A 25,587-nucleotide genomic window follows, 5' to 3' on the forward strand; every position below is an offset into this window, starting at 1 on the left:
ATTTCACTATGCTGAAAACAGGACTGAAAACGGTTTTTAGCAAATACTTGGAAAGACTCTAACAGAACTTGCCTCTCTGATTCCGTCAAGTCACCTTTGCAATTGTCCCTTCCTGAGTAGGAATCTTTAATTTTCAAGTTACTATATAGGTAGTTCTCCATTTACGACCATTCATTTAGTGACCACTTAAAGTAACAACAGCACTAAAAAAAGGTGGTTTAGGATCAAAATTCAACTGCTAGCTTAACCGGCTTTTATGTACAAGGATTACAGCATTCTGTGATCACCATTTGCAACCTACCCAGCCAGTTTCCAATGAGCAAAACCAAGGAAGGAAGTTGGACTTGCTTAACAACTGCAGGGATGGCAAAAAGGTTGTAAAATTGGCCATGACTCACTTAACAATCTCCTTGCTTAGCAACAGAAATTCTGACCCCAACTGTGGTGGTAAATCAAGGACTACCTATATTTTTAAGGATCTAATCAGATAGAAAATTGTAGGATTTCAGTTGAATACAGGTAATCCTCAGTTAAGAATGATAATTGGGATCAGAATTTCTGTTGTTAAGTGATGCAGCCATCATTAAACAAGAATTAACGTGCTCAATTAAGCACGTTCCAGGCAGCTCACAGGCAAGATGGCAGGGAGTTAAGGCACAGTGATAGCACAGCAGGGCCAGGATTGGCTGCTACCGGGAAGAGGAAGATGCAAATGATTTATGATTCGTCATTTACTTTCCTTGTGGGAAGCCAGCAGCGAAAGTCACAAATGGCTATCATGTGGCTGTGGGACACTGCAACCATTGTGTGAGCTGGGTGTCAAATGCCCAGATCACACTTATATGTTTGAGGGGGTGCTGGGACAGCTGGAATGTTGAGGACCAGGCTTAAATCTTGTTTTTCAGCACCGTCATAACTCTGAACAGTCACTGAATGAATGGTTGGTAAGCATGGACTACTAGCACACATATTTATTTTATTTTTAATGCTACCTTTTTATAAATATAACTGTTTCTCTTTCGCTCCCCCCAAATATACTATATTCTGCCAGACTTTGTAGCTAAATATGGGTATATCTAAATGACCGAACTAGCATATGAATAATTGGAGGTGCTATTTTCCTATCCTCTTAAGAACTTCAGTGTAATCTACCATCTAAAAAGACAATTTAAAATCCTGTCCAAGAACGTGCAACATAATTATGTCTATGTATGTTTATTCAGAAGCAAAGACTATAGCAGTGATGGCTAACCTTTTCCAGATCGAGTGCCCAAAGCATGTATGCGAATGCGTGTGCATGCACCTGAACCCCCAAAATGCAATGCGTGCACAGTCCCCGTGCATGCACCGTACCCCCTGCACATGCACACCTGGCCCCCTGCATGCACCCCATCCCCTAGGCATGCGTGGCAGAGACCTGAGAACCAGCTGGCCAGTGGGAGGCGCTTGCACATGCATGGTGGACCTGAGCTGGGGCGACGGCTCACGTGCCCACAGAGAGGGCGCTGCGTGCCACCTCTGGCACGCGTGCCATAGGTTCGCCATCACAGGACTATGCATGTGATCACAAATATGCGTGTGATCTTTACTTCATCTGTGCATCAACTGTCTTTTCTAAAGGTGTCAAACACAGAAGTCAAGAAATGAATAACCCTAGTTACTCAAATATGGAAAGATGAGCCGAGGTGGTGCAGTGGTTAGAGTGCAGTACTGCAGCTACTTCAGCTGACTGCTAGTTCAGCAGATCAGCGGATCAAATCTCACTGGCTCAAGGTTGACTCAGCCTTCCATCCTTCCGAGGTGGATAAAATGAGGACCCAGATTGTTGGGGGCAATATGCTATTTAGTAAACTGTCTTTGGTGTAAGCCGCCCAGAGTCCTCGGAGAGTGGGCGGCATAGAAATATGACTAATAAAATAAATAAATAAAGAGAAAGTCTTTTGTTACAACTGAGACATTTAAGACAGGGTGAAATGCTACCAGTTCAGGCTGGTTCGCCTGAAGCAGTAGTAAAAACTGCTTTAAAAAAAGTTCCGACAATCAGCTGAGCGACGCGCGATTGTCGGAACTTTTTTTTTTTACTACCTAACTACTAACTATTTAGGCATGTTTTTACTACCGGTTCGGGCGAATAGGTAGTAAAAAATGCTTTAAAAAAGTAAAAAAAAGGCTCCGATGATCACAGCTGTGCTGTACGATTGTCGGAGCCTTTTTTTTTTTTTTTTACTTTTTTAAAGCATTTTTTACTACCTATTCGGCCTAGCCGGTAGTAAAAAAATGCTTTTAAAAAGTTTTTTAAAAGATTCCATGCGCGCCACAGGTGATAATCCCCCCCCCCCGCTGTTCTACTTACCTTACCAAGCCTCCTTTAGGCACGCACTGCATGTGTGCACAGCTTGTGTTTGGTGCATGCTGCGCATGTGCAGTGTGCATTTGGTGTATGGCGCATATGCACAACCAGTGAACCGATAGTAAACCTGTTCAGATTTCACCACTGCTTTAAGGGAAACTTTTACAAATCATGACCAGGACTAGTGGATACAATGAGAACCTCAAAAGTTAAGCTGTATCTTCTAAGGTGAAAGAAATACAGACTGGGATAATCTCTGGGAATATATAGGGGAGGTCTGGAAGCATGGTCCCTAAGGCAATTAGTATCTCAAGTGCCTTGTACATTCATATCCTCTCATGCACCATAGGAGACAAAGGTCATAACCTCCAAAGTTTACTTAACAAGAACTTTGTGGATCCTGGAAGCTTCATAAAACATGACCTAGACCCGTGATGGCGAACCTATGGCACGGGTGCCACAGGTGGCACATGGAGCCATATTGGTGGGCACGCGAGCTCAGCTCTGGCACGCATGCGTGCGCCGGTCAGTTGATTTTCAGGCCTTCTGGGCCCACCAGAAGTTTGTTTTGTTTTGTTTGTTTTATTAGATTTATATACTGCCCTACTCCCGAAGGACTCAGGGCAGTGAACAGGCACAAAATAAAATACATAGATACAAAAGTTAAGAACACAGTTAAAACCAGATTAAATAATTTAGCCCGAGACAATTAAAAATCCCATAATTTAAAACAGATTAAAATTTCGATTTAAAAGAATTTTAGAACAGGGAAGAAAATTAGGCCAGGCCGGTTTGCTGGAATAGGAGAGTCTTAAGAGCACGGCGGAAAGTGCGCAGATCCGGGATCCTATGTATCTCTGGGGGGAGCTCGTTCCAGATAGTGGGTGCCCCCACAGAGAAGGCCCTCCCCCTGGGGGCCACCAGTCGACATTGTTTAGCTGACGGCACTTGGAGGAGCCCCTCTCTATGACAGCGTACTGGCCGGTGGGAGGCTGCTTGTGGTAGTAGGCGGTCCCGTAAATAACCAGGTCCTAAGCCATGGAGCGCTCTAAAGCTGGTAACCAAAACCTTGAAGCGCACCCGGAAGACCACCGGGAGCCAGTGCAGCTCGTGCAGGAGAGGTGTCACACGGGAGCGCCATGTTGCTCCCATAACCACCCACGCGGCCGCACTCTGCGCCAGTTGGAGTCTCTGGGTGCTCCTCAAAGGGAGCCCCATGTAGAGAGCGTTACAGTAGTCCAGGCAGGAAGTGACGAGGGCATGAGTGACTGTGTGTAGGGAGTCCTGATCCAGAAAGGGACGCAACTGGCGAATCAGCCGAACCTGATGAAAAATCCTCCCGGTCACGGCCATCAAGTGCTCTTCTAAAGACAGCCGTGAATCAAGGAGGACACCCAAGTTGCGAGCCCTCTCTGTGGGGGCCAGTGATTCGCCCCCAATAGTCAGCGATGGCATCAACTGACTATATCGGGACGTCGGAAACCACAGCCACTCGGTCTTGGAAGACCGGAAGTGGAAACACGCTGTTTCCAGCCTCCGGACGGCTCTGGGGGGATGGGGAAGGCCGTGTTTGCCCTCCCCAGGCTCCTAGAAAGGCTCTGGAGCCTGGGGAGAGCGAAAAATGGGCCTACCGGGCCCACCGTGCCATCACGTGCCAAAAGCAGGGGGAGCATGGGAGGGCGGGGCACATAGAATTATGGATGTGGGCACACGTGTGTGTGACCCCCCCACTCACCCCGCCTTTAGCACGCGATGGCAAAAAAGTTAGCCATCACTGACCTAGACCTTTCACAGATATTCTGTGTTGATAAAAAAAACCAAAACCCACCCATAAAAAGTTCTAGCAATAAAACTGAATGCTTATTTTTCCTCAACCTTTCTATGTTGTTTGAAAACAGAACAATCATTATGAGTAAGAAAAGAATAGGGATGCTGTATATTTCTGAAGAATTTGTATTCTACTCAAATACTCCTGGAACCAAAATTATATCTTTTGAAGGAAACATGTATTTGTCTTTTGGATAGCTGTCTGCAAGTCTAAAATATGGAAACAATGAAATATACCATAATTTGTCAATTTGCCTGGGATTACAGCTACTATGGCTCTATCAGCTATGTAGATCATGTTTATATAAATAAAATTAATACAGAATAGAAATTGTAATCTAAACACATATCTTCTTTTTGTCACTGGGTTATTCATCAATCATTACCTTTTTAAATAAGTAGGTTATGTACACAATAGCAATGTTGCAATGCTTTATTTAGTTGAATTGTTAACAAGACTAGTACAGGGAGTATTAAGCTGTAAATATAGCTGCATTAACTAGAATGAACTTAATAAGAAATGCTGTTTTTAAATTTTGCAGTAACTATTTTATTTGTATCATCTCTGTCTCTACCATCTCTATTTTTTTTAAGGAAGAGTCAGAATTGTATCTCTATTTCGGTGTAACGAATAAAGCTTTCTTCGCTCTCGATAAGTAGTGCAATCATGTGGTTTTTCAACTGATCATCAGGTCACTTAATGGGGTTTCCAATCCCAATTATGTGGCTAAGCAAATACTATCTGAAAAGCATGCAAGAAATCAGAAGCAGATCTTGTTTAGTCTATTAAACTAACTTCTTATAAAATAATTTTCACGCCCAAACTTTCTACCTGAAAATCAACTTGTGGTTTATGGTTGAGATTCTTTAAGCACTGCTCCTCAGTGGCCATTTTGATTTTCATCCCTATCCCACTGCTGTAACCGCTGAGACAAGTGGGGTAGTGAGTAAGGTTTCCAAATGTGTTAAAACTTAGGGGCTGATGACAATTAGATCATATTTTTTTAAAAAAAAAATCTGGAGAAAAAAAAAACAACTGAAAAGGAAAAAGTGAGGAAAGGACAGCCTCTCAGTTAGAAGACTAAAAATATGGCATCTGACCGACCAGTCCAGTCATTCTGTTGGCATTCAAAAATGAATGAATTGCCTGGGAGAGGAAATAACAAAGTTGGCCATTCATGTGAACAAAAAATTCTTCTCATAAGATTATTTATGTAAATAGTTACTGCAATTGTCCTGAAATATGGAAATTCCATTTGTCTACAAATCAGTGGTTTTGTGTAGCCCATCATGTGTAGCCCTGCACTTAAATCTCCTGGTATAATCTGAAACATAACCCAACTTTCCAGCATTTATCGGAATGACTTACTTCATAAGCATATCAAAATATTATTTGTTACTATAAAAATTACCCTTGACTTCATGGACTCTCTCCTCCTTCTTCTTTCTCTTAAGCATTTCAAGGAATTAGTTGCTACTTATTTTAACAAACTAAAGTTTCATCTACTTTGTAGAGCAAATGTAAATCGTAGCTTGTGGGATGACATGTAATAACAAACTATGGTTTAAAAAACATAGCCAAAGAATTATTCTTGTTGCATGTAGTAATTACTTTGGCATCCCATAGGTTGAGGTTGAGGCTCTTGGTGGTTAGTAAAATTCAATTATAAAACCAGTTCCATTTATGTGTCTGTGCATAAAATAGTGTCCATTTACTGCCTATGGTATACTGAGTTCACTCCTTCCAAGATCAAAAATCTTAATGTTTGCAGAAATATCTCCAAGCAAAGGAATATCAAGCTAATTATTATTTCAGAACTGTGATAGGATAGACCCATAGACCCTATATAATATAGACTCTAATTCTCTTCATTTTTTTCAATTTCACATTTAATTTCAAATTATACTTCTTTATTTTTTATCTCTGAAGCCAATAGAGCCAACTGTTGTAACTGACTTACAACAGTTCGTTTACTGGCCATTCAAAATTACAATGGCACTGAAAAAAATGACTTATAACCATTTTTCACACTTATGACCATTAATGACTATTGGTCATGTGATTTACATTCGAATGTTTGACAACTGGTTCACATTTATGACAGTTGCATTGTCCTGGGATCATGTGGTCATCTTTTAAGAACTTCACGTCAATGGGGAAGACAGATTCACTTTAACAATCATGTTATTAATTTAGCAGCTGCAGTGATTCACTTAACAAATGTGGCAAGAAAGTCATAAAATGAGGCAAAACTCACTTAACAAATTTCTCACTTAGCAACATAAATTCAGCACTCAATTGTGGTTGTAAGTCGAGGACTACTTGTACGATGTGAGATCTATTGACATACAATGGCTAATTCCAACAAAGAATATTCTTCATGATTCGTCATGAAATATAGATAAGATACCAAGTAAGAAAACAAAACCCTATCAATCTAGGGATACTGAGCACCAGAATCTTCGAAACTCCTAGCTGCACGTTACTGAAATGTAAAAATGGTATGAACTAAATTTTGTGGGATTTATCTTGTTTGCCTGTTTCTTCTGAAAGGCCATCATGTCCTTACTTTGAGATTATTTGTATATGCTTTGATTCATAAAGTTCTCCAAGTGCTACGTTTTAATCATCTAGTTCCATCCTCAGATATAGGACAATGATACCCTAACTTCATTTACATTATTTTGATCCGTATAGTAGCCAGATATTAAAATATATCAAAGTCAGTTACTCCACAACTTTTTTTTCAAAAGGTAGCTTAATGACTAGCTATTTATGAATAGTACCAAAAGACAGGTACAGTATTTTGTTTACGATCCAGTTGTTGAGTTTAATTTAAGCCCTGGTGTTTAAAAACCAATCGTGGCTGAAATCATGAAGCATGTCAAACCAAAAAGCCAACATTATGGCTTTGCCAATTGTTCTGCTTAAAGACAGAAAACATTTTATTGCAAATATGGTTACAAGATGCCAATTTCTGTTATTTGTCTTACTTACAGCAAGTATGGCAATAAGAATGCCTGCAGCACACAGAACAGCATCGTTGATGGTCTCTCCACTTTTCATAGGATAACGGATGCTTTCATCATTACAGTAAAATCCCCGTGGATAGGGTGCGATTGTGCTCGTTTCAATGATCAAAAATGGCAATCCAGCTAATAGGAGAAAAGCAAAAGAAGAAAAAGTTGTAAGAAACAGAAAACTCGGCCAAATAATCAAGAAATCTTCATTACTAAGAATTCAGTGAAAGCCTGCAACTTCATCTTAAACCAGATCCACAACAGCACAATCTAGCAAAATTATCATCTTTAAAGCAATTTTATTTCAAGACTCATCTACCTTGTAGTAATAGAAAACAAAGGTGGGATGGACATAGTTCTTTTTTTTTCTGCTCAGCAAAAGCTACAGAAATTATGTGCTGCCCAACCACAAATAATCAGAATGAACTTCCTGGTGAGTTCATAAGATTAAACTGAAGATTTTGAATAAAGTTTACATTACCAATAACAAATGTAATCATCTCTAAAACATACTTGGAAAGTTGCCAATCAGAAATATGGTTTCTATTAGTCCATCTATATGAATTACTATGAAATAAGCAACATATCGCTTGATGAAAGAAACCACTGTGCTTAGGAAATGCCCCTTTAACAAAACATAGGGGCCCACAAGTCTTTGGCTTATTTGACAGCCAACCAACATCAACTTTTTCTAACTCAGGGGAAAGGATAGAATTTTGTCTCTTTTGCTTCAGAAATACTAAATTTCAATTGCAGGCATGGGCAACTTTGGCCCCTTTATGACCTGTAGACTTCAACTCCCAGAATTCCATCTGTCTCCGGAATTTTGGGAGTTGAAGTCCATAGATGTAAAGGGGATATAATTGCTTACCCCTGCTCAAAGGGATACTTCAGGAATTACAGGAGAAGTAACTTTTTTTTTCCTCTTTGAAGTGTATATGCATATTCTCCAATGCTCTTGCCAATTTGTTGTCTCAGTGCTCCTCTCCCTTAGAATTGGCAAATTAAAAACCTCCCCATCACCCTGGAACTTGCTAATGGTACAGATTTGATGGCTGCAGCTGGTGCTATTATTGTGCCAGGGCCGACAGTGGGGATTGATATAAAAGGAGAGATCCAGCACTAACATAATTGGCATTAAGAAAGGTGCCGCTTCTCTGTGGATCTAGCAATCAGCAAGATCAGCATTTTATCAGCTTATTTACTTCACTTACATTGTGGTATATGGACTGGGACATATTCTGACATCTGCTGAACCTTGCCCAGTGAGCCAGACTGAGATTGACAAAAGAACTAAATAGGGTCAGAGATAGAATACTACCATTGTGGCTAGTTGGGAATCAAAAGTTCAAGTACTCAAGGCCTTTTATTTACCAAGATCTCACTTAGTCACCCTGGCTTGTGAGCATGTGGATTTCTCAGGACAACTGGTCTTTTTCAAAGCCCTACTTTTGGCTTTTGATGGGAGAGTTTGCTCATATTACATTGTTTATTATCAGCTTCATACAGCTCTTTCATGAACCTGGTGGAAGGGCCTCTCAACTGTGCTTCTAGATGCCAACACTGTACATGGACCTTTCCTGATTTGCTCTAATGGCTGCACACTGCTTGTGATTGGCACAGTTCTCTTACCCATAAAGCTTCTGAGCCTTCTGACTATAGAGTTGGTAAACTTATATAAGCAGGAAGAAAGTACCCATGTTTGGAAGAAAGCACTAGGATCTAAATCCTAATTCCCACAGAATTAGGGTTTCAGTGTGTTAGCCATCATTTATCGGGACACAAGATGGCCGTATCCCTTCAATTTACTGTATTTTAATAAACATATGTTAAAAATGATAATGGAAATTACAATCAGGAAATTTTTGACCTGGAATTTTATCAAGCAGCTTTGTTTATGGAGCTATCTATTTTACAACACATTCATAATTACTGAGCAGCAATATTCTTGTCAATTGAGCCTTCATTTTGCAATCTAAAACTTAGTGTATGCAGACATCCTCTTTCCACAACCTAAATTATGTTGGGAGACAGCCAATGTGGAGACAGAGTTCGGCTTCTGAGCCAAAAGTATGTGATACTAATAATCTTTTTTTTTTAAGAAAAACCCTTTGCATCCCAATATAAATTTACTGCTGAAAAGCTAACACAGCATGATGTGATCTGGCTTCATATGCATAAGCAATAGTTTAATAGTCAAACTTCAGCGATTAAATGCACAATGGTTACGTGGCTTATTGTTATTGCTCTAGTTCCTCTTTTTAACAGTTTTCACATGACAGATCTGTAAAACATATGTTCCATCAAACAATAAACCTATCTGAGAATTAAATAAAGCTTTAACAAAAAGGCAAGCAAATTCTCAAGGAGAATTATATTATATTTTCTTTTCATTAAGGGAACAATTTGGGGGCTTCATTTTTCTTTTTCACTCAGTCAATCATAATAGAAATGGAAGGGACCTTGGAGGTCTTCTAACCCAACGCCCTGCTCAAGCAGGAGACCCTATCCATTTCAGACAGGTTGATATCCAGTCTTTTCTTAAAATCCTCCAGTGATGAAGCACCTACAACTTCTGAAGGCAAGCTGTTTAATTATCCTCACTGTTTAGGAAGTTTCTCCTTAATTCCAGCTTGCTTCTCTCCTTGATTAGTTTCCATCCATTGTTTCTTGTCTTCCCTTCTAGTAAGTTAACTCCCTCCTCTTTGTGGTGGCCCCTCAAATACTGGAATACTGCTATCATGCCACCCATAGTCCTTCTTTTCTCTAGAATAGCCAAACCCAAATCCTACAACTGTTCTTCATATGTTTTAGTTTCTTCATATCTTTTAGTCTTTTCAATTATTCTCATTACACGTGTGTACACACAGAGATAAAAACACACATACATATATACACACACAGAGAGAGAGAGAGATACACACAAGTATACAGGCATGGTTTTAGAAATTCAAGGGTTTTGTTTTTGTCTCCTGCAAACGTGTGGTTTGGTGGGATATTGCCAATTGAGTCTTGACATTTTTCCAACACAGCAGTAACCTCAGATTGCCTATTTTCATATGAGAAACATAAACACACCCACAGAAGCTGAACGGATATTGCTCACAGAACCCATGACATGCCCAGACTCTGAGGCCTGGGCAGAAGCCATGTTTAGAAAGGTTACATCTAGGCCTAGCCACACATTGCCCTCTGAAAGAACATGGTGGTGCCAATGTGCTGGGAAAGGTAATCTTGCTTCTAAAGATTATCTTTTGGAGCCCAGATTGTTTGAAGAGTTGGGTGTCAGTCACCACCCACAATGTCTGGCATCCACCCCATCTTATGGGAATGGTTAGCACTGAGGTTCCAGCATGGATTTAGGCCACCCTGAAAATAAATGTACAGATGAAGCTCTCCTTGGGCCCTAGGGAGAGGCAATTGTGGGGTCACCACAGATGAAAATCACAGAGAAAAAAGAACACAAAGACACTGGAGTGTGAATGTTTTCAGGAAAGGCCCCCAACCAATCTCTGCTTTCAGTTAAACCAGGAATATTAACTGCTTTGCTACTTCTCTATTCCACTCTGTTCTAAATAGACTCCATTCATGGGGCTTTCAGCTGGACTTTAAAGGTTCCCTGCACTGCAGTCTTGATTGTCATCTGGGTGTGAATTAGGTAAAATGAAGCCAGCTTCAGAAATCCCACCCACAGTAATAACTAAATATTTTCTCTGGACTATGGTTAATATGGCTTGCGACTGGTGGGTTCCCGTTTCTTTCCCCTTCTTACTTATTCCAGGGTATCAATCAACAATTCCTTTCCATTCTCTGACTTGGGAGAAAACAACTGTTGTACAGTTCATCTTAACACTTAGACTGGAAGGAGAAATATGATAGAACTTTTGTTAATTCACCAAGTCAAAACAAAATACAACAAAATAAAGAAAAGTCCATCATTTCCCTTTCCACAAAATAAACAGCAACAAACTAAACAACACTAACAACTAATTTCAGGATGGGGGACAAGGGAAGCACCAACTAAAGCACACCCTAACCAACAGGAATGGAGGCATTCACGTAGAATGGAATGAAGCATGGCAGGTTGATTTGAGCTAGCAGATGGGGAAAAATACAGTACTACTCTGTGTATGGAACAAAGAAACTGAGGTAGGGGCCATTTTCCAGCAGGATAGTGCTGAGCATGACAGCACCAATTCCTCTGTTCCCTAAAATGCTAGGTAGTCCCATCCATGGGCTGGGGCAATGCAGAGATGGGTTTGTTCAACCTTCATAATGCTGAAGATATCCACTAACAAGAGCTGAATTACTGAGTTATGATGTTAATTTTGTTGTATACAAAAATCCAAACTGGAGATGATCCAACTCCTTGATGAAGTCTTTGTGAAAGAGAAAGAGCAAGAAAGAGCAGCAAACATAACTTGGCATCAACATCTGAATCAGCTACTAATGCTAATGTTGGTCACTGCATAGATCACTTCCTTGTTCTTCCCCTTCATCTTAAGATTGTGAGGTGCTGGACTCTGAGTAAGAAACTGAGCTTCTATTTCATCCTCTGCCATGAAAGAATCCCATTGGGAGACTCTTGAATTCATGACAATATATTGGCTATTCTTCATTCTTCCATTCTTTAATTGGAGATTCAGCCCTAAAATATTAAGTAACGTGACACAAATCTCTTTCTTTCCAGAATACAATGAAACCCTCTCTGCTTGCAGTGCTGGTTGAAACAAGTGTGAATATTCATGGGTCCAGTTAAGACCTAGAAGAGGTTTTCCAATGGTTAAAGATGAAAGACAAAGAAAATCAATGTCCCTACTGCATGGAGGGAAGTCACAATGACTTTTTGACTCCTCTCCGCTGGTGCTGTCTTATTTGCAAAGGGGCTTTAATGAAAAAAAAAGTTTAAGCTGTTTTCTATATTACATTTTAATTCCGAGTAGTAGAGTTTGGATGAATCCTGGTGGGTTTGAGGCACCAAATGGATCATTTTATCAACATTTTGCTCCACAACCAATTAATTTTTTTACTCTACCTCTGCAAATGCTAACAACCCCAGAACCATAGGAGGTGATTTCTTTTTAAAAAGCATGACATTTTAGGACAGCACGCACTGGGGAGAAAAATCAAAGGACTCATCTGTTAGATTCAATGCTTTGAAATATCAAACGTTTGAAAACTTAACACTTGGGCAGGTTGGGAGGGAATGGGGACTGTGAGAGGATAAACTTTCACTGGCCACCCATCGATGGACTCTCTGTGGTGACCCAGCCAAGTAGCTCTGATCTTCCCAGCTGAAATTTCACCTTTGCACTAAATTAAACACAGTTGCTTTCCCCACCTTTCAAATTCTTCCCTTTGCTTTGTTTTCATACCACCCTCTTCAATTCCCTGTTGATGTTACAAGAGAGAAAGAAGTTTGGGAAAGCACCTGAGTTGATTTCCAGTAACTGTTACAAAAGCTTATTCTCCAGTATATTTATTTATTATTCATGCAACCTATCAACTCTTCATGGACTCTGGGCAGGTTAGTTATTAAAAGAACAAAAGGAATAACATTACATGTTAAGACCTTCAACAACGTCAAGTGAAAAGAAAAGTACTCAAATACTTGGTATGTGAATGTGAATCTTATACATTTACCCAACCACACAATGTCAAATGTCATTCTAGAAGGCCATGAATATAGTTTTACAAACTCTAGTTTTGTTTAGTCAAGCATTTCATTCATGGGTAGATAAACTTGTACACTCTGGATTTTGAGACTAGAATTCTTATTGGATCTAAGCCACAAGACCATTAGAATATTAAGGAAATATGATAAGAAGATGGAATTTTCTTTTTCTGTTTTTAGGTGGCCAACAGTGTCACCATCAAACTGAAGTCCAGAATGAGAAAAGAGGCAAAGCCTAATAAATTTGATACAAATGTGCACTTGGATTTAATAGCATTAATGCAATACAATTAGTATGATTATTCCTCATGCATTTAATAACTTTTCATTTTGTTTCATTAAAAATTAGGTTTGATGGCAACATTTGGAAGGCTAAATCACACTCATAGCTTTAGGAGATTACATACCAAGTTACACAATAAACTTGAATACTGTGCAAAACATCTGGAAGTCATCGGGCAACCTATTCATGATTTAATCTAAAATGGTGATACCTTCCTTTGTTTGGTTTAAAAATCAATAGATTAGATTTCATACAAAAAATAGAAAACTTTTTTGCCCCTTCTGTTTTTAGCTTACAATGACTAGAGAGACAAAGGGTGAAAGAGAGAGCCCGGAATAGCTAGAATTGCGCAAATCCTCTTATTTGCACTATCAAATCTCTCAAGTTGGGATAAGAAGCCAAAATTCCTATTGTTCCTATGTTTGACTCAAGAAAAAGATAAAAGAGGGGAAAAAACCAAAATATTTTGGAGTGTTTTGCATATGGGGTCAATGAACTCTAATTTTCAAATCTTGCTATCTAGATTCACATGTCATACTAGGTAAAACCAAGCTACTAATTTGTGAATCCAGTCATTATGAAATGCTATTGGATAAGAACCATACTATACAGGTAGTCCTTGACTTACGACCACAACATTGCTAAGCAAGAGAGTTATTAAGTGAATTTTGTCCCATTTTATGACCTTTCTTGCCAGAGTTTTTAAGTGAATCACTGCAGTTGTTAAGTGAATAACAAGGTTCTTAAGTGAATCTGGCTTCTCCATTGACTTTGCTTGTCAGGTCACATGATCCCGAGATACTGAACTATCATAAATATGAACCAGTTGCCAAGTGTTCATATGACCATGGGGATGCTCCAACAGTCGTAAGTGTGAAAAATGGTGATTTTTCACCACTTTTTTCAGCGGTGTTGTAACTTCAAACAGTCACTAAATGAACTGTTGTAAGATGAGAATTACAAAAATGTGGCAATCCTGTTTTTGGAGCTGGCTCCCTGACATTCTATCTTGTTTGTTTGTTTTAAAAAGTACTGATTTTAAGGAAACAACTGGATCCCATTTTAGAATTTGTTAAATAAATAAACTTTTTAAGTCAAGGCTAAAATTTAACATTTCTTTCTCTTTCTCCCTAGTCTGTGATGGGAAAATCCCAAAGAAAAATGACAGCAACATAGGTATTCATCCAATTGTACACCTTCCCTTCCTTTCATTTTCACTTCCTGGTGTTTTAAAAAGCAAGAAAAATTAAATAAACTTTTCTTAGTTCAGTATTAGTCACTTTCAAAGAACCTTTCTTGGTTCTACAAATCCACAAACCTGGAGCAAAGCTGTCAAATTCAATTGATAGATTTGACTGAATCTCTCTCAAATTCCATTCTTGTTACAATTTCAATATTAGGTATAGTGTTCTACTACAGGACCATCAAATCAATCTTTATTACAGTTACAGTCCAGCATAAACAAAGAAGAAAATCACTATATTTTATAATATAGATGCAGCAGTATCATTCTACTTCGGTGGTATGGTTGAGTTGTTGAGTAAGAAAAGATCTTCCAGATTGATTGCTTTGGTGCAGTAGAAACTGAAAAAATAAACATGACACTAATACACTCACAGTTTCAAATAATTCTGCATTTAAGGTATCATCTTTTTGTCTCCAGCCTTTATGTTAAAAGGCAAAACAGGATCACAGCAAAAAAGTTGCAGTGCAGGAAGAGCTATTCAAAACTATACTGGCCTTCTAACAATCCTCACTAACATGGACTCTGCATCAAAGCTTGCTCTAGGCTACCAAACACAAAAGTTTATAAGATACTTCAGAAACATTGAACAGGTGGTCCTCGATTTACGTCCATAATTGAATTTGGAATTCGTCGTAAGTCATACTGGTTATTAAGTGGATCACCATGTAACAACCCACATCCAATTTTTCAACCATTTTGTGGTAGTTGTTAAGAGAACATGGAGGTCATAAAGAGAATGCTATGGTCATTAAGAGAATGTGACAGTCATTAAATGAATCAATCTAAGTGAATCTATTGTCCGCAATGTTTTGAGCTGGAAATGGGAAGCAAACAGCAATTTCTGGCAAAAAAAAAAAAGTCATAAATTGAGGTTACATGACTGTGGGATGCTGCAAATACAGGCTGATTGCCGAGCACCCAAAATGTGATGATATGGTTATGGGGACGGGGCCATCAATGCTTCAAATCTGGGTCATAAGTAGCTTTTGGAAAGTCTGTCATAACTTTAAATAGTCACTAAATGACCGGTCGTAAATCAAGAACTACTCATAAACTGGTTCAGTGTTCTAATCTGATTCTTCTAACATTCTCCCGAGACCTTCTTACTTTTGAAATCTCACCTTATAGAATGTTCTCATATTAATGAGGGAAGTCTAAAACATTGCAACTGTGTTCCAGTTAGGAACGTCTCATATTCCTGATGGCACAGATCTCCATATCTCTCATATTTATGAGGTTTGTCACCCACTCAACCTTAAGGATTAATATAAGAAACTATATAGTTAATGAAACCATTAAGTATGCTAAAGGGAATCAATCTAGAAGGAGCAAAAAAAAAATGGAATCAAAATATAGTATTTTAGAAAACCATGCTTTCCCATCAAATTCCAAAGAAGACATATCATAGCAAGTAGTATTTCAAACTGCTAAAGCTCCAGAAGCAAATTACATGCAGCTGACCTTGATTGACCCAGCTGAGACGAGAAAGTTGTAATTCTGAAATTCTAACTGATTGAAGCTTACATAATAATCACATCTGAATTACTGTCTACAGATTTATACACAATGGTTTATGAAGCTGTGGAAAAGTGCACTGGGCACACACTCTTCCCTGTTTTGCTTTAGGGTCCCCCCCTCCCCCCCTCCCCACACACACACACACACACAATCAAAGGGGGGAGCCAGGCTGCCTATTGCAACCAAACTGTGCAATTCTGATTTAGTGTTGATTCAAAACAAGAAAAATATATCTAACTCTAAACACCGGGACTAGACATAGAGGAGGAATTTTTTTTCCATCATTCATATTGGCATTTTTAAAAAAAAACTTTGGCAGCAATATAGGTTGCGAGCTACATGAATATTGTACGTGGAACGTCTCCACAAATCTTAAAAACAGGTACCGTGTTTCCCCGAAAATAAGATCCTGTCTTATTTTTTTTAAAACCCCAAAATAAGTGCTTGGACTTATTTTTGGGGAGGTCTTATTATTTTGGGGCGCGTGGAACAAGATAGGGCTCCTCTTGCCATCTTACCTGATTTCTAGCTCTGCGTTTAAATATTTTCAGGGAGGGCTTATTTTCGGAAGGAGGCTTATTTTAGGGCATACACTCAAAAGCCTGACTGGGCTTATTATCAGGGGATGTCTTATTTTTGGGGAAACAGGGTAATACTCCAAGTATGACCAGAATTGAACATATTCCTGTTGCTAAGCAAGAGTTATCGAGTTGTGCCCAATTTTACAACCTTTTTTGCCACAGCAAATTACTGCAGATTTAAGTGAATCTGGCTTTCCCCCCTTGACTTTTAATTGTCAGAAGCTAGCTGGGAAGGTTACAAATGGTAATCATAGGACCCCAGGATGCTACAACCATCATAAATATATGTTAGTTGCCAAATGCCCGAATTTCAATGGGGATGAGGCAACTGTCATGTGAAAACCAATCATAAATCACTTTTCTCAGTTCTGTTGTAACTCTGAACAGTTACTAAATGAATGGTGTTAAGTCAAAGACTACCTGTATAAATCTTTATGAGCCGTGTATGTGTGTGGGGGGGGGGGGATTTTACATTAGCCCCGTTGTCCACAGTACTATACAGTCACAATAACTTCATGTTGGTCCTTCATCTGCCTTTTATAACACCACTTTTTTGCAGTTTTAGGAAGATTTCTTTTCTTCTTCACTTAATTATGAAAACCTGCTAGCCTAAAAAGTTCATTGTCTATTCTTGCTTTCTGTTCATAAAACAAAATATTCTAATATTCACCTCTTAGTCCTAAAAGACCATTTCTCTGCTCTTGATTCTTCACTTCCCCTTCTAGCAGAATCACCTTTCCCTTTTTCTTAAAAAAAGTTTTCTGCATATGTTGCTCATTTAGATTAGGAATGTACCCTAATCTCTTTGCTGCCAATTACAATTTGCTTGCTTTCGCTAGCTTTCATTGTAGGGAATTCTTACCCTGAAAGTATAGAAAGCTGTCCAAGGGGCTTTCGTTAAGGCCAACCCTTCATTAGGCAAAAGAAAGCAGTCACCCTAAGTGACAGAGGCGGGATCCTCTGATCATTGTGAAACCTACTGTCATTCCTTCTGGTGGAAACATTGCTTATTCTACTGCTCTAAACCTTCTGCTGCCATGGATTCAGTGATGAATGTTACCCCACTGCCAATAGTTTAAAAATAAGATTCAACTGCCAATCCAGTCAGCTTTTGTATAGGAAATGAAGAACACATCCTTTTGCAAAATTTGGTTTTAAGTTTTGGTAGCACAATGTCTTGGTAAGTCTTGACTGACCTACAAAGCAACTAGCAATCAAGATTAAATTCATATATACCTGTGACATTAAAAACCTTCCAGTTAAACAGAATCAGATGCAAAAACACACAATGGCATTCACCGTATTAGGCCCAGATTTGCTACTATGCATCCCTTTTGCTGCATTTGAACAAAGATTGCTAAAGACCATTCCCTCTCGGTCGATTTCTTTCATTCTGGAGTAAGAGAACCCAGATTGGAACAATTCAAAACCTCCAACTCTCATCTCTACTTTCGGGTTTGACTTTGAGCCATGATGTTTTATCCTGTACAATTCATTGATCAAGAACTTTGTCTAAATGGAATTTTCCCAATGATTCCAGAATAATGACAATTTTTTAAAGTTCAATCAGATGTTTAGAGCAAGTTTTAATGTGAGGCTGAAAATACTTCTACTTGCATTTCCAGGGTAGGGTTTCTATAGAATCACTATAGAATGTAATTTCACACAGAATCATGATTGAATGGTTTTAATGGAGGACTTCTCGTTCCGCTGAACATCTTGCGTTCAGAGGAGGGAAAGATGGATAGCTCTGAATCTTCAAAACAGACTGAACAGCCTCACAGACAAGAAATTATTCTGTACATATGCTTCTCATATTCTGCAGTCGAAATCTGAAGCTTGTTCCTAAATCCCCACTGGAACAGATAGTAACAGAGCTACAATTCGCTTGTCCTCTTGGGTCATGCTATATACATGTTCTACAAATAAAAAAAGGATAATGTCCAACTTTCCTGTTCAGACCTCCTGTAACAATGTGGTGCCCTGCGGTCAGGCAATGTGTGAATAAATTGGAGGAGAAAAAAGTGAAAAAAGCCCTTGGGGAATAGCAACCTCTTTTTCTCATTTTTTTTTTTCATTTTATTGCGGTACATGTTAGACAAAGGCTTCTCTGTTCTCAGCACTTTCCGCTCCCCTTAAGGGCTCCGTGCCAAATAATGTTATTCCCTTTCACCATGGCACTGCCATGAGAGCAGGCTGGTATGATTGCCTGAAAATCGTAGGCTTTTCATGGAAAATCCTTTTGCTCAACAACCGCCTTTGTCAAATTAGACATGAAAAGGGAAAAGCAAAAAAGGAGAAGCACCCCGATGAAATCTAATCATTGGGATTGGGAACAAAGCTAGAAGAAAATGCCACAATCACAAAGGGATGGATGAGGGAGGGCGACGCACACACACATACACACACAGCCCCCCAAACAGCAACTAAATTTGGTAGTACTCAATAGAGTACTACCGCAGTCTATTAAAGGAAGGCCATTCCTGCTGTTTATAGAGGAGACAACTCCTCTATAGATAGCAGCATTACCGAACTTTTTTGTAATGTTGCTGTACAGTAATATATCAAGGATAAATGTAATCTAAACAATAGATATAATACAACAGTAGAGCCGAGGTGGCGCAGTGGTTAGAGTGCAGTACTGCAGCTACTTCAGCTGACTGCTAGTTCAGCAGACCAGCGGATCAAATCTCACCGGCTCAAGGTTGACTCAGACTTCCATTCTCCCGAGGTTGGTAAAATGAGGACCCAGATTGTTGGGGGCAATATGCTATTTAGTATACTGTCTTTGGTGTAAGCCGCCCAGAGTCCTCAGAGAGTGGGCGGCATAGAAATATGAATAATAAAATAAAATAAAAATAAAAATAAATAGAGTGTTTCTCAATCCTCATGTGTATCCTTCATCCCTCAGAATTTCATTCTGGAAAGTTCAGTTCCTTTCTTGTCCCCCACTAAATGACACAGGTTCTTCGAAAGGTTGGCTTTAACAATTAAAATCTTATTCCCAATCATTCTTAGAAACAGATGTGCTTAAAAGCTGCAAAAAAATGTTTCTGATGGTTGAGAAAATTGAAGCTTAAAAAAAAAAAACCAGTCCAAAGTCTCCTTCTCTCTTTTCCTACTTTTCTTATACAGGCATTTGAAAAGGCTTGTCAAACTACCCCAACCAGAAATCTATTTCTCTACAGGAATGTATAAACAGACTGCATCTTTCCTGTTGCTAGATTAAAATCTACAAAAAGTTGCCAAGTCTGCTCATTCAGAGATTCATGAATGGAAAAACTTATGAAGTAACCTGCACAGCAAACATATAGTACAAAAGTTTCAGAAACAAATCGGTAGTGTTCCAAAGGAATGTGTGGATATGTGTGCATGTGCACATGTAAGTAGCCCATATATCAGTATTGCAGTATTGCAAGATAGTGGATTTCAGTATCTTGGATATGGTCCTGTTTCAGGCCCACCAGAGTCAAGCTATTCTCAAAGACCGTTCTTTGAGTCGTAAATCTCTAATCCTCAACTTACATGCACAACTGAGCCCAAAATTTATTGCCAAGCAAGACAGTTGTTGAGTTTTTTCCTATTTTGCGATCTTTCTTCCCACAGTTGTCACTGCTGTTGTTAAGGTAGCAACATGGTTGTTAAGTGAATCTGGTTTCCTTATTGACTTTGCTTGTCAAAAGGTGGCAAAAGGTGATCACATCACCCTGGGGCACTGCAACCGTCATAAATACATGCCAGTTGCCAAGCATCTCAATTTTGATCATGTGACCATTGGGATGCAACAACAGTTGGATGAAAAATGGTCATAAGTCACTTTTTTCAGTGCCATTATAACTTTGAACAGTCAAAACGAATGGCTCTAGGTCAAGGACTACCTGTAAATGAAATTTACCTTTGAAGATAAGAGACCAGAGAATGAAAGCATGATAAACTATATTTGACTGCTCTTGCTATGGACAGATGCTTGGATTGGCTGAGGGCTTTAATAGTTTTGGGATTTAGCAGTTTAATGAAGGCTCAACATAGATTGTAATGTTTGCCAACCTTAATCTTAAGCAAATAGTTTAAACAATAGGCCATATGATTCAGGATAAGGGGATTGTAAATGAAACAAACAAAATGTTAAAAAGTTATGTATTTATTTATGTAGTTACTGACCAAGCACATCTAAATTATATTAAAGTAACCAAAGTATCTTTATAATCCGCAAGGTATGTCACAACTTTTGATAAGACGCAATGTTTGGAAATTGAAAGTTGAAAAATTTGACACGCCCTATCAGGCAGACAATTAAATGACTCTAGTTTTAAAGGAATGGCAAATATTAAATAGTCAAGACACGTTTAATTTTTTTTTCAGAAGAAAAATTTAATTATGTTCTTATTTTACCAAAAGGTAATACACATATTGCATATACTTATAGAACTGGGAAATAGCAATGATTTTTTTTCTTCAAATGTGCCTTAAATCCACTGGCTTGCACTAGGCATGTACAACTATTAAACTATAGGTACAATATATTAAGTCCTACAGCACTGCTATTGTGTCTTTGATCAAGGTCTTTTAGTGATCATACCCTGCAGTCCTCTATTCCATATTCTACAAGCAACAGAAGCCAGATTATTATAGTACAAATCGCATCTCAATCACTATCTCTACTGAAAGAGGTTGATGAAGATCCTAAACAAAAGTTGACCTCCCCAAATTTACTTGTAAAGTTAAAAGACTACAATACACGGCTTGTAATTAACCCTATTTAAAATGCCCTGTATTTGATGCTAACCTAAGTTAACTGATGTCTGATAAGCATGTTAAGGCATTATACAATTGGTTTAACATTGGTTCAACCTGCTGTGCAAAGCCAGGCAATTTGGGCATTTTAAACAAATCCTATCTTTGGTTTTATTGTCTTATAAACAATGAGTGAAGCCATACAATAAGTCTCTTTATGAAATGATGAGGATTCTTGGTAGTTTGAGGTGCTACTCATATTTAAGTATCCCACAAAAAAAAAAAACACCTTAAAAGACAAAGAGCCCTCGGGATTAATATTGTCGAGTAGCAGAACATAACACCTCACACAGATCCCCAAAACCTGGAGTGTACCTTTTCACTGCTTTCTTCCTATCCAATCTAAAGCACTTACCTGCGTTTCTGCAATGACTCAGGCAATCAAAGTATATTAATTAAATAAATATATAATATGGAACTGTGGAGATGTTTTGAGTTATACTTTCCACATAATCCTTCAGGTCTAGCCGTGGGAGTTACTGGTGATGCTGACATTGTATCTGGAAGGCATCAAGTATCTGGGCAGCAGTGGGGATTAGATAGTCCTTGGTTTACAACCATTTGTTTAGTGACCGAAGTTACGACGTCACTGGAAAAGTGACTTATGACTGTTTTTTACACTTACAACCATTGCAGCATTTCGATGGTCAAGTGATCAAAATTCGGATACTCGGCAACTGGTTCATATTTATGATGGTTGCAGTGTCCCGGGTCATGTTCACCTTTTGTGAACTTCTGACAAGCAAAGTCAATGAGAAAGTCAGTGTCAACCCTGAAGCTGATCTGACTGAGGCCATTTTGACGCTATGGGTGTATTACTTGGAACCCTGACAATCAGATTCACTTAACTTGTTACTAACTGCAGTGATTCGCTTAACAACTGTGGCAAGAAAGGTCATAAAATGGAGCACAACTCTCTTAACAACTGTCTTGCTTAACAACAGAAATTTTGGGCTGAACGGTGTTCGTAAGTGGAAGACTACCTGCACTTTGACTGGTACATTGTTGGTTTGCTTTCAGGTTTACAAACCGCAGGAAACATGCATACATGTTTAATTAATTAAATTTAATTAATTAAATTTGTATGCTGCCCCTCTCCGAAGACTCAGGGCGTTCTAGATTTTATGTTTTATGTTGTTCTAGATTTTATGTTTTACTTACTAGGAAATTCTAATTCTCTTTCTGGAATTCATTAAAAGCAGTCCCTTACATTTACAATAGTGAGATAGAAACTAGATACAAAATTGGAGTGTTCTTCAGTGATTTAAGGACCGCCCTAAGCTTAAATCCACATGTGTTCTTAATGTTACCAAAAAGATTAGAAAAAGCCTCTAGTGTATGGCTTGCTGAAATCATAATGTCTTTAGTGTAACCAAATCTTTCTTTCCGCCCCCCCCCCACTCCCCTTGTGTTTTAAACATTTCGGCATGCATCGAAGGTGGCAAGTCTTAACCATTCATAAAAGTTTTTTTTTTCATCAGAAATTGTTCAAATAAATTAGGAAAACAATAGGGAAATATGAACTTGGCACTTCACCACTGAGCTTTGGACATGGTTGGCTTCCCCTTAACCCTCCAATTTACATTACAGTATTATTAATTTCTTTAAACAGAATGGTTGCACTCATTTAATAGCAAATGTCATTTTGTTGAAAATTAATGGAGAACCCAAGCATAATGGGAAAGTGTACAGCTATATCAGTGGAATAGAGACATGGAATGATTAATATCCTGCAAACCATTCTGCCTCAAATTAAAAAATAAACCCTGTAAAACAATAGGGTCTATAAATAGAAATAAAAATGTAATTGGCTTTATTCATATAACAGAAGAACTTAGTTACTCCCTGCTTCCTAACACAACTCATCTTCCTCCAATTACTTTCTATAATGTGTATTCCAGTCAGAAAAAGAGGAAAAAATGTGGTACACATAGCAGTAATTAGTGTATTATGTCTCACTGAGAAAAAAATAGAATGGAATTTACACTGTAAAACTAAGCCAGTTCCTTCCACAGAAAAACAACCTACATCTCACATTTATAGGTTGATAGTCTATGTTACATGAAAGACTTCAGTAGAAATTCCTGATTTTTACTAGGTTGTACTCAGACATCCTATGCATCAATAACGTTCTAGGTAGCCAACTCAAGAACAGTTTGAGTAAGGGAAGAGCTGTCCCAGAAGGATGAAGAGAAGCTGAGAAAAAAAGAAGACAAATGAGATAGCTCCCTGAAGCTGACTTTATCAGCTTACATTAAAAGCCATGCTCTGTTAAGTGTCTTTCTACTTCACTGCATATTCCCAATATATTTTGTTCCTCACCAAAGAGTTCTGGGTGCTGCGCCAATCCCAGACAGTTTTCAGCAAAGCCAAACCTCAACTTGGCCACTGAAAAGCTTCTTTGTTTGCTGTTGCCTCCCAACTCAGCAGACCCTGCAAGTGAACCCCTTAATCCTGTAATATAGTTGGTGGGCCTTAGCTGTTGGAAGGATCTGCTTAGCAAGTCGATGGTTCCCCTTAACAGATTTTCAAGCATCAGTGCTAAGACATATTTATTATCAAGAAGCTCTTTCTAGTGCCAATAAAAAAAAAAAACTGGGGGAAGCCACTGAGAAGAGCAAAGATAGCAGAGAACTATTTTCAATGAAAGTTTTCTTTCGTTCCTTAACTAATACCAGAGACCTAAAATTTTCCCACTCCAGGTTAAATCATGAAAAAGCATTGTTTTCCACAAATACCTGGTTAAGAAACACCATAAAGCTTGAAATGGGCTGTTTTCATTCTTTAGTAGTTTGATACTGTAGTCTAAAGAAAATCTAAAGCATGCTATTTTTCCAGCTTTTCTTTGCTTTATCTTTTTTATTTTTTGGGGTTGACCAAAGCTCTTCATATTGAAAGTTTTGGATTCTTTCCTTCAGCTTCTCTGGAATAATTTTCTAATCCGTAACTTACTTGCTAATGTGCACTTCAGTGTTCAAAAAGCCTAACACTTCCAAAAAAGGCCACAACTGCCGTGATTGTCATTTTTAAAATAAATCGGTAGATAAGGTAACAGCGTAAATTAGTGTGTTCTAAAAAAGGTCACTTGTATGAAATTTATTTTTAATAGTAAAGCCTGACTTCAATCCATCTTGTATTTCTGAAGTTACATTTATGAATTTGTTTCTTTCCATAATAGTCTGCTGAACCAATACTATCTGGCAGCACACAGAAAGGCAACTGCCAATTCCTTGCTTATAAAAAATCCAAACATTTATTTTCCTAAATAAATACCAATGATTAGACTTAAAAAGCTCAGTAAGAGCCAATACATACCACCATGCTCCAGTCTGGAGTGCTGATCTTCCTCCACATGCACATACAAATTGTCAGCATGAAATGGCTGATTCATGTCATGGCTTTTAACCTTTTGCCCCCTCCTCTCAAAAATAAATCTAGAATTTCCTATGATACAGCTGCAATTCATATTTTCTATGAATGTGAAAAAATAATTATTTTTTTCTATCAGTTTTTATTAGTTTATAATGTAGCATACAAAGAAAATACAAAAGTACCGTATTTGTTGGACTATAGGATGCACTTTTTTGTCTCCCAAAAGGAGACAAAGCCCCGCCCACCTGCCAGCCGTTTTTTTTGCCTCCGGGTGCCCCATTTTCGGGCCCTTTTTCGGCCCATTTTCAAGGCTTTTTTCAGCCCGTTTTTGAGGCTTTTTTGGCTCGCTTTCAATTATTTTTTTGGCCAATTTTTTCAGTAAAAAAGGCCTGAAAAAAGCCTCAAAAACAGGCCGAGAAAAGCCTAGAGAACAGGCTGAAAAAAGCCTTGAAAATGGGCTGAAAAAAGCCCTGAAAATGGGCCAAAAAAAAAGCCTAGAAAACAGGCCAAAAAAAGGCTGGAAAAGGCCTGAAAAAAAGCCCCAAAAATGGGGCACTGAGGCCAAAAACTTTTTTCTGTTGATTTCCTCGTCTAAATTTAGGTGCGTCATATAGTCAGATGCGTCTTATAGTCCAAAAAATACGGTAAATAATAGGAAAAATAGGGAAGGGAAAAGTGAGGGAATAAAAGAGGGGGGAGAAAAAACTTTCAAATTCCTTTGGTGCAGTAAAACGGACGTTGCTTACCTGAACGTCCCTTCTCGACGCGCAGCTGGAGAATCCAAAGCTTCGGGTTGTTCAGTAGTTGATAGCCTACACTGAGTGTGTTCCTTTAAGAGATTTCTCTTCAGACACGCCCACTTGCTCAACAGAGTCCCAGTTTTGTTCACGAAGTAAGGAGCAGTAGAGCGTCAGGAAGGAA

The 25,587-nt window shown here is 38.6% G+C and overlaps 1 protein-coding gene across 1 annotated transcript in view; it reads right to left on the reverse strand.

Annotated features, from left to right (window-relative positions):
* PLPP3 (phospholipid phosphatase 3) overlaps positions 1 to 25,587 on the reverse strand; it is an 84,622-nt gene that overhangs the window by 33,636 nt on the left and 25,399 nt on the right. Inside the window, exon 2 of the mRNA XM_034415168.3 lies at positions 7,176 to 7,333. Coding sequence (XP_034271059.1) covers positions 7,176 to 7,333 — 158 coding nt within the window. The remainder of the gene's footprint in view (positions 1 to 7,175; positions 7,334 to 25,587) is intronic.

Source organism: Pantherophis guttatus, chromosome 3 (assembly GCF_059756535.1).
Source record: "Pantherophis guttatus breed Tessera chromosome 3, ASM5975653v1, whole genome shotgun sequence".
NCBI lineage: Eukaryota > Metazoa > Chordata > Lepidosauria > Squamata > Colubridae > Pantherophis > Pantherophis guttatus.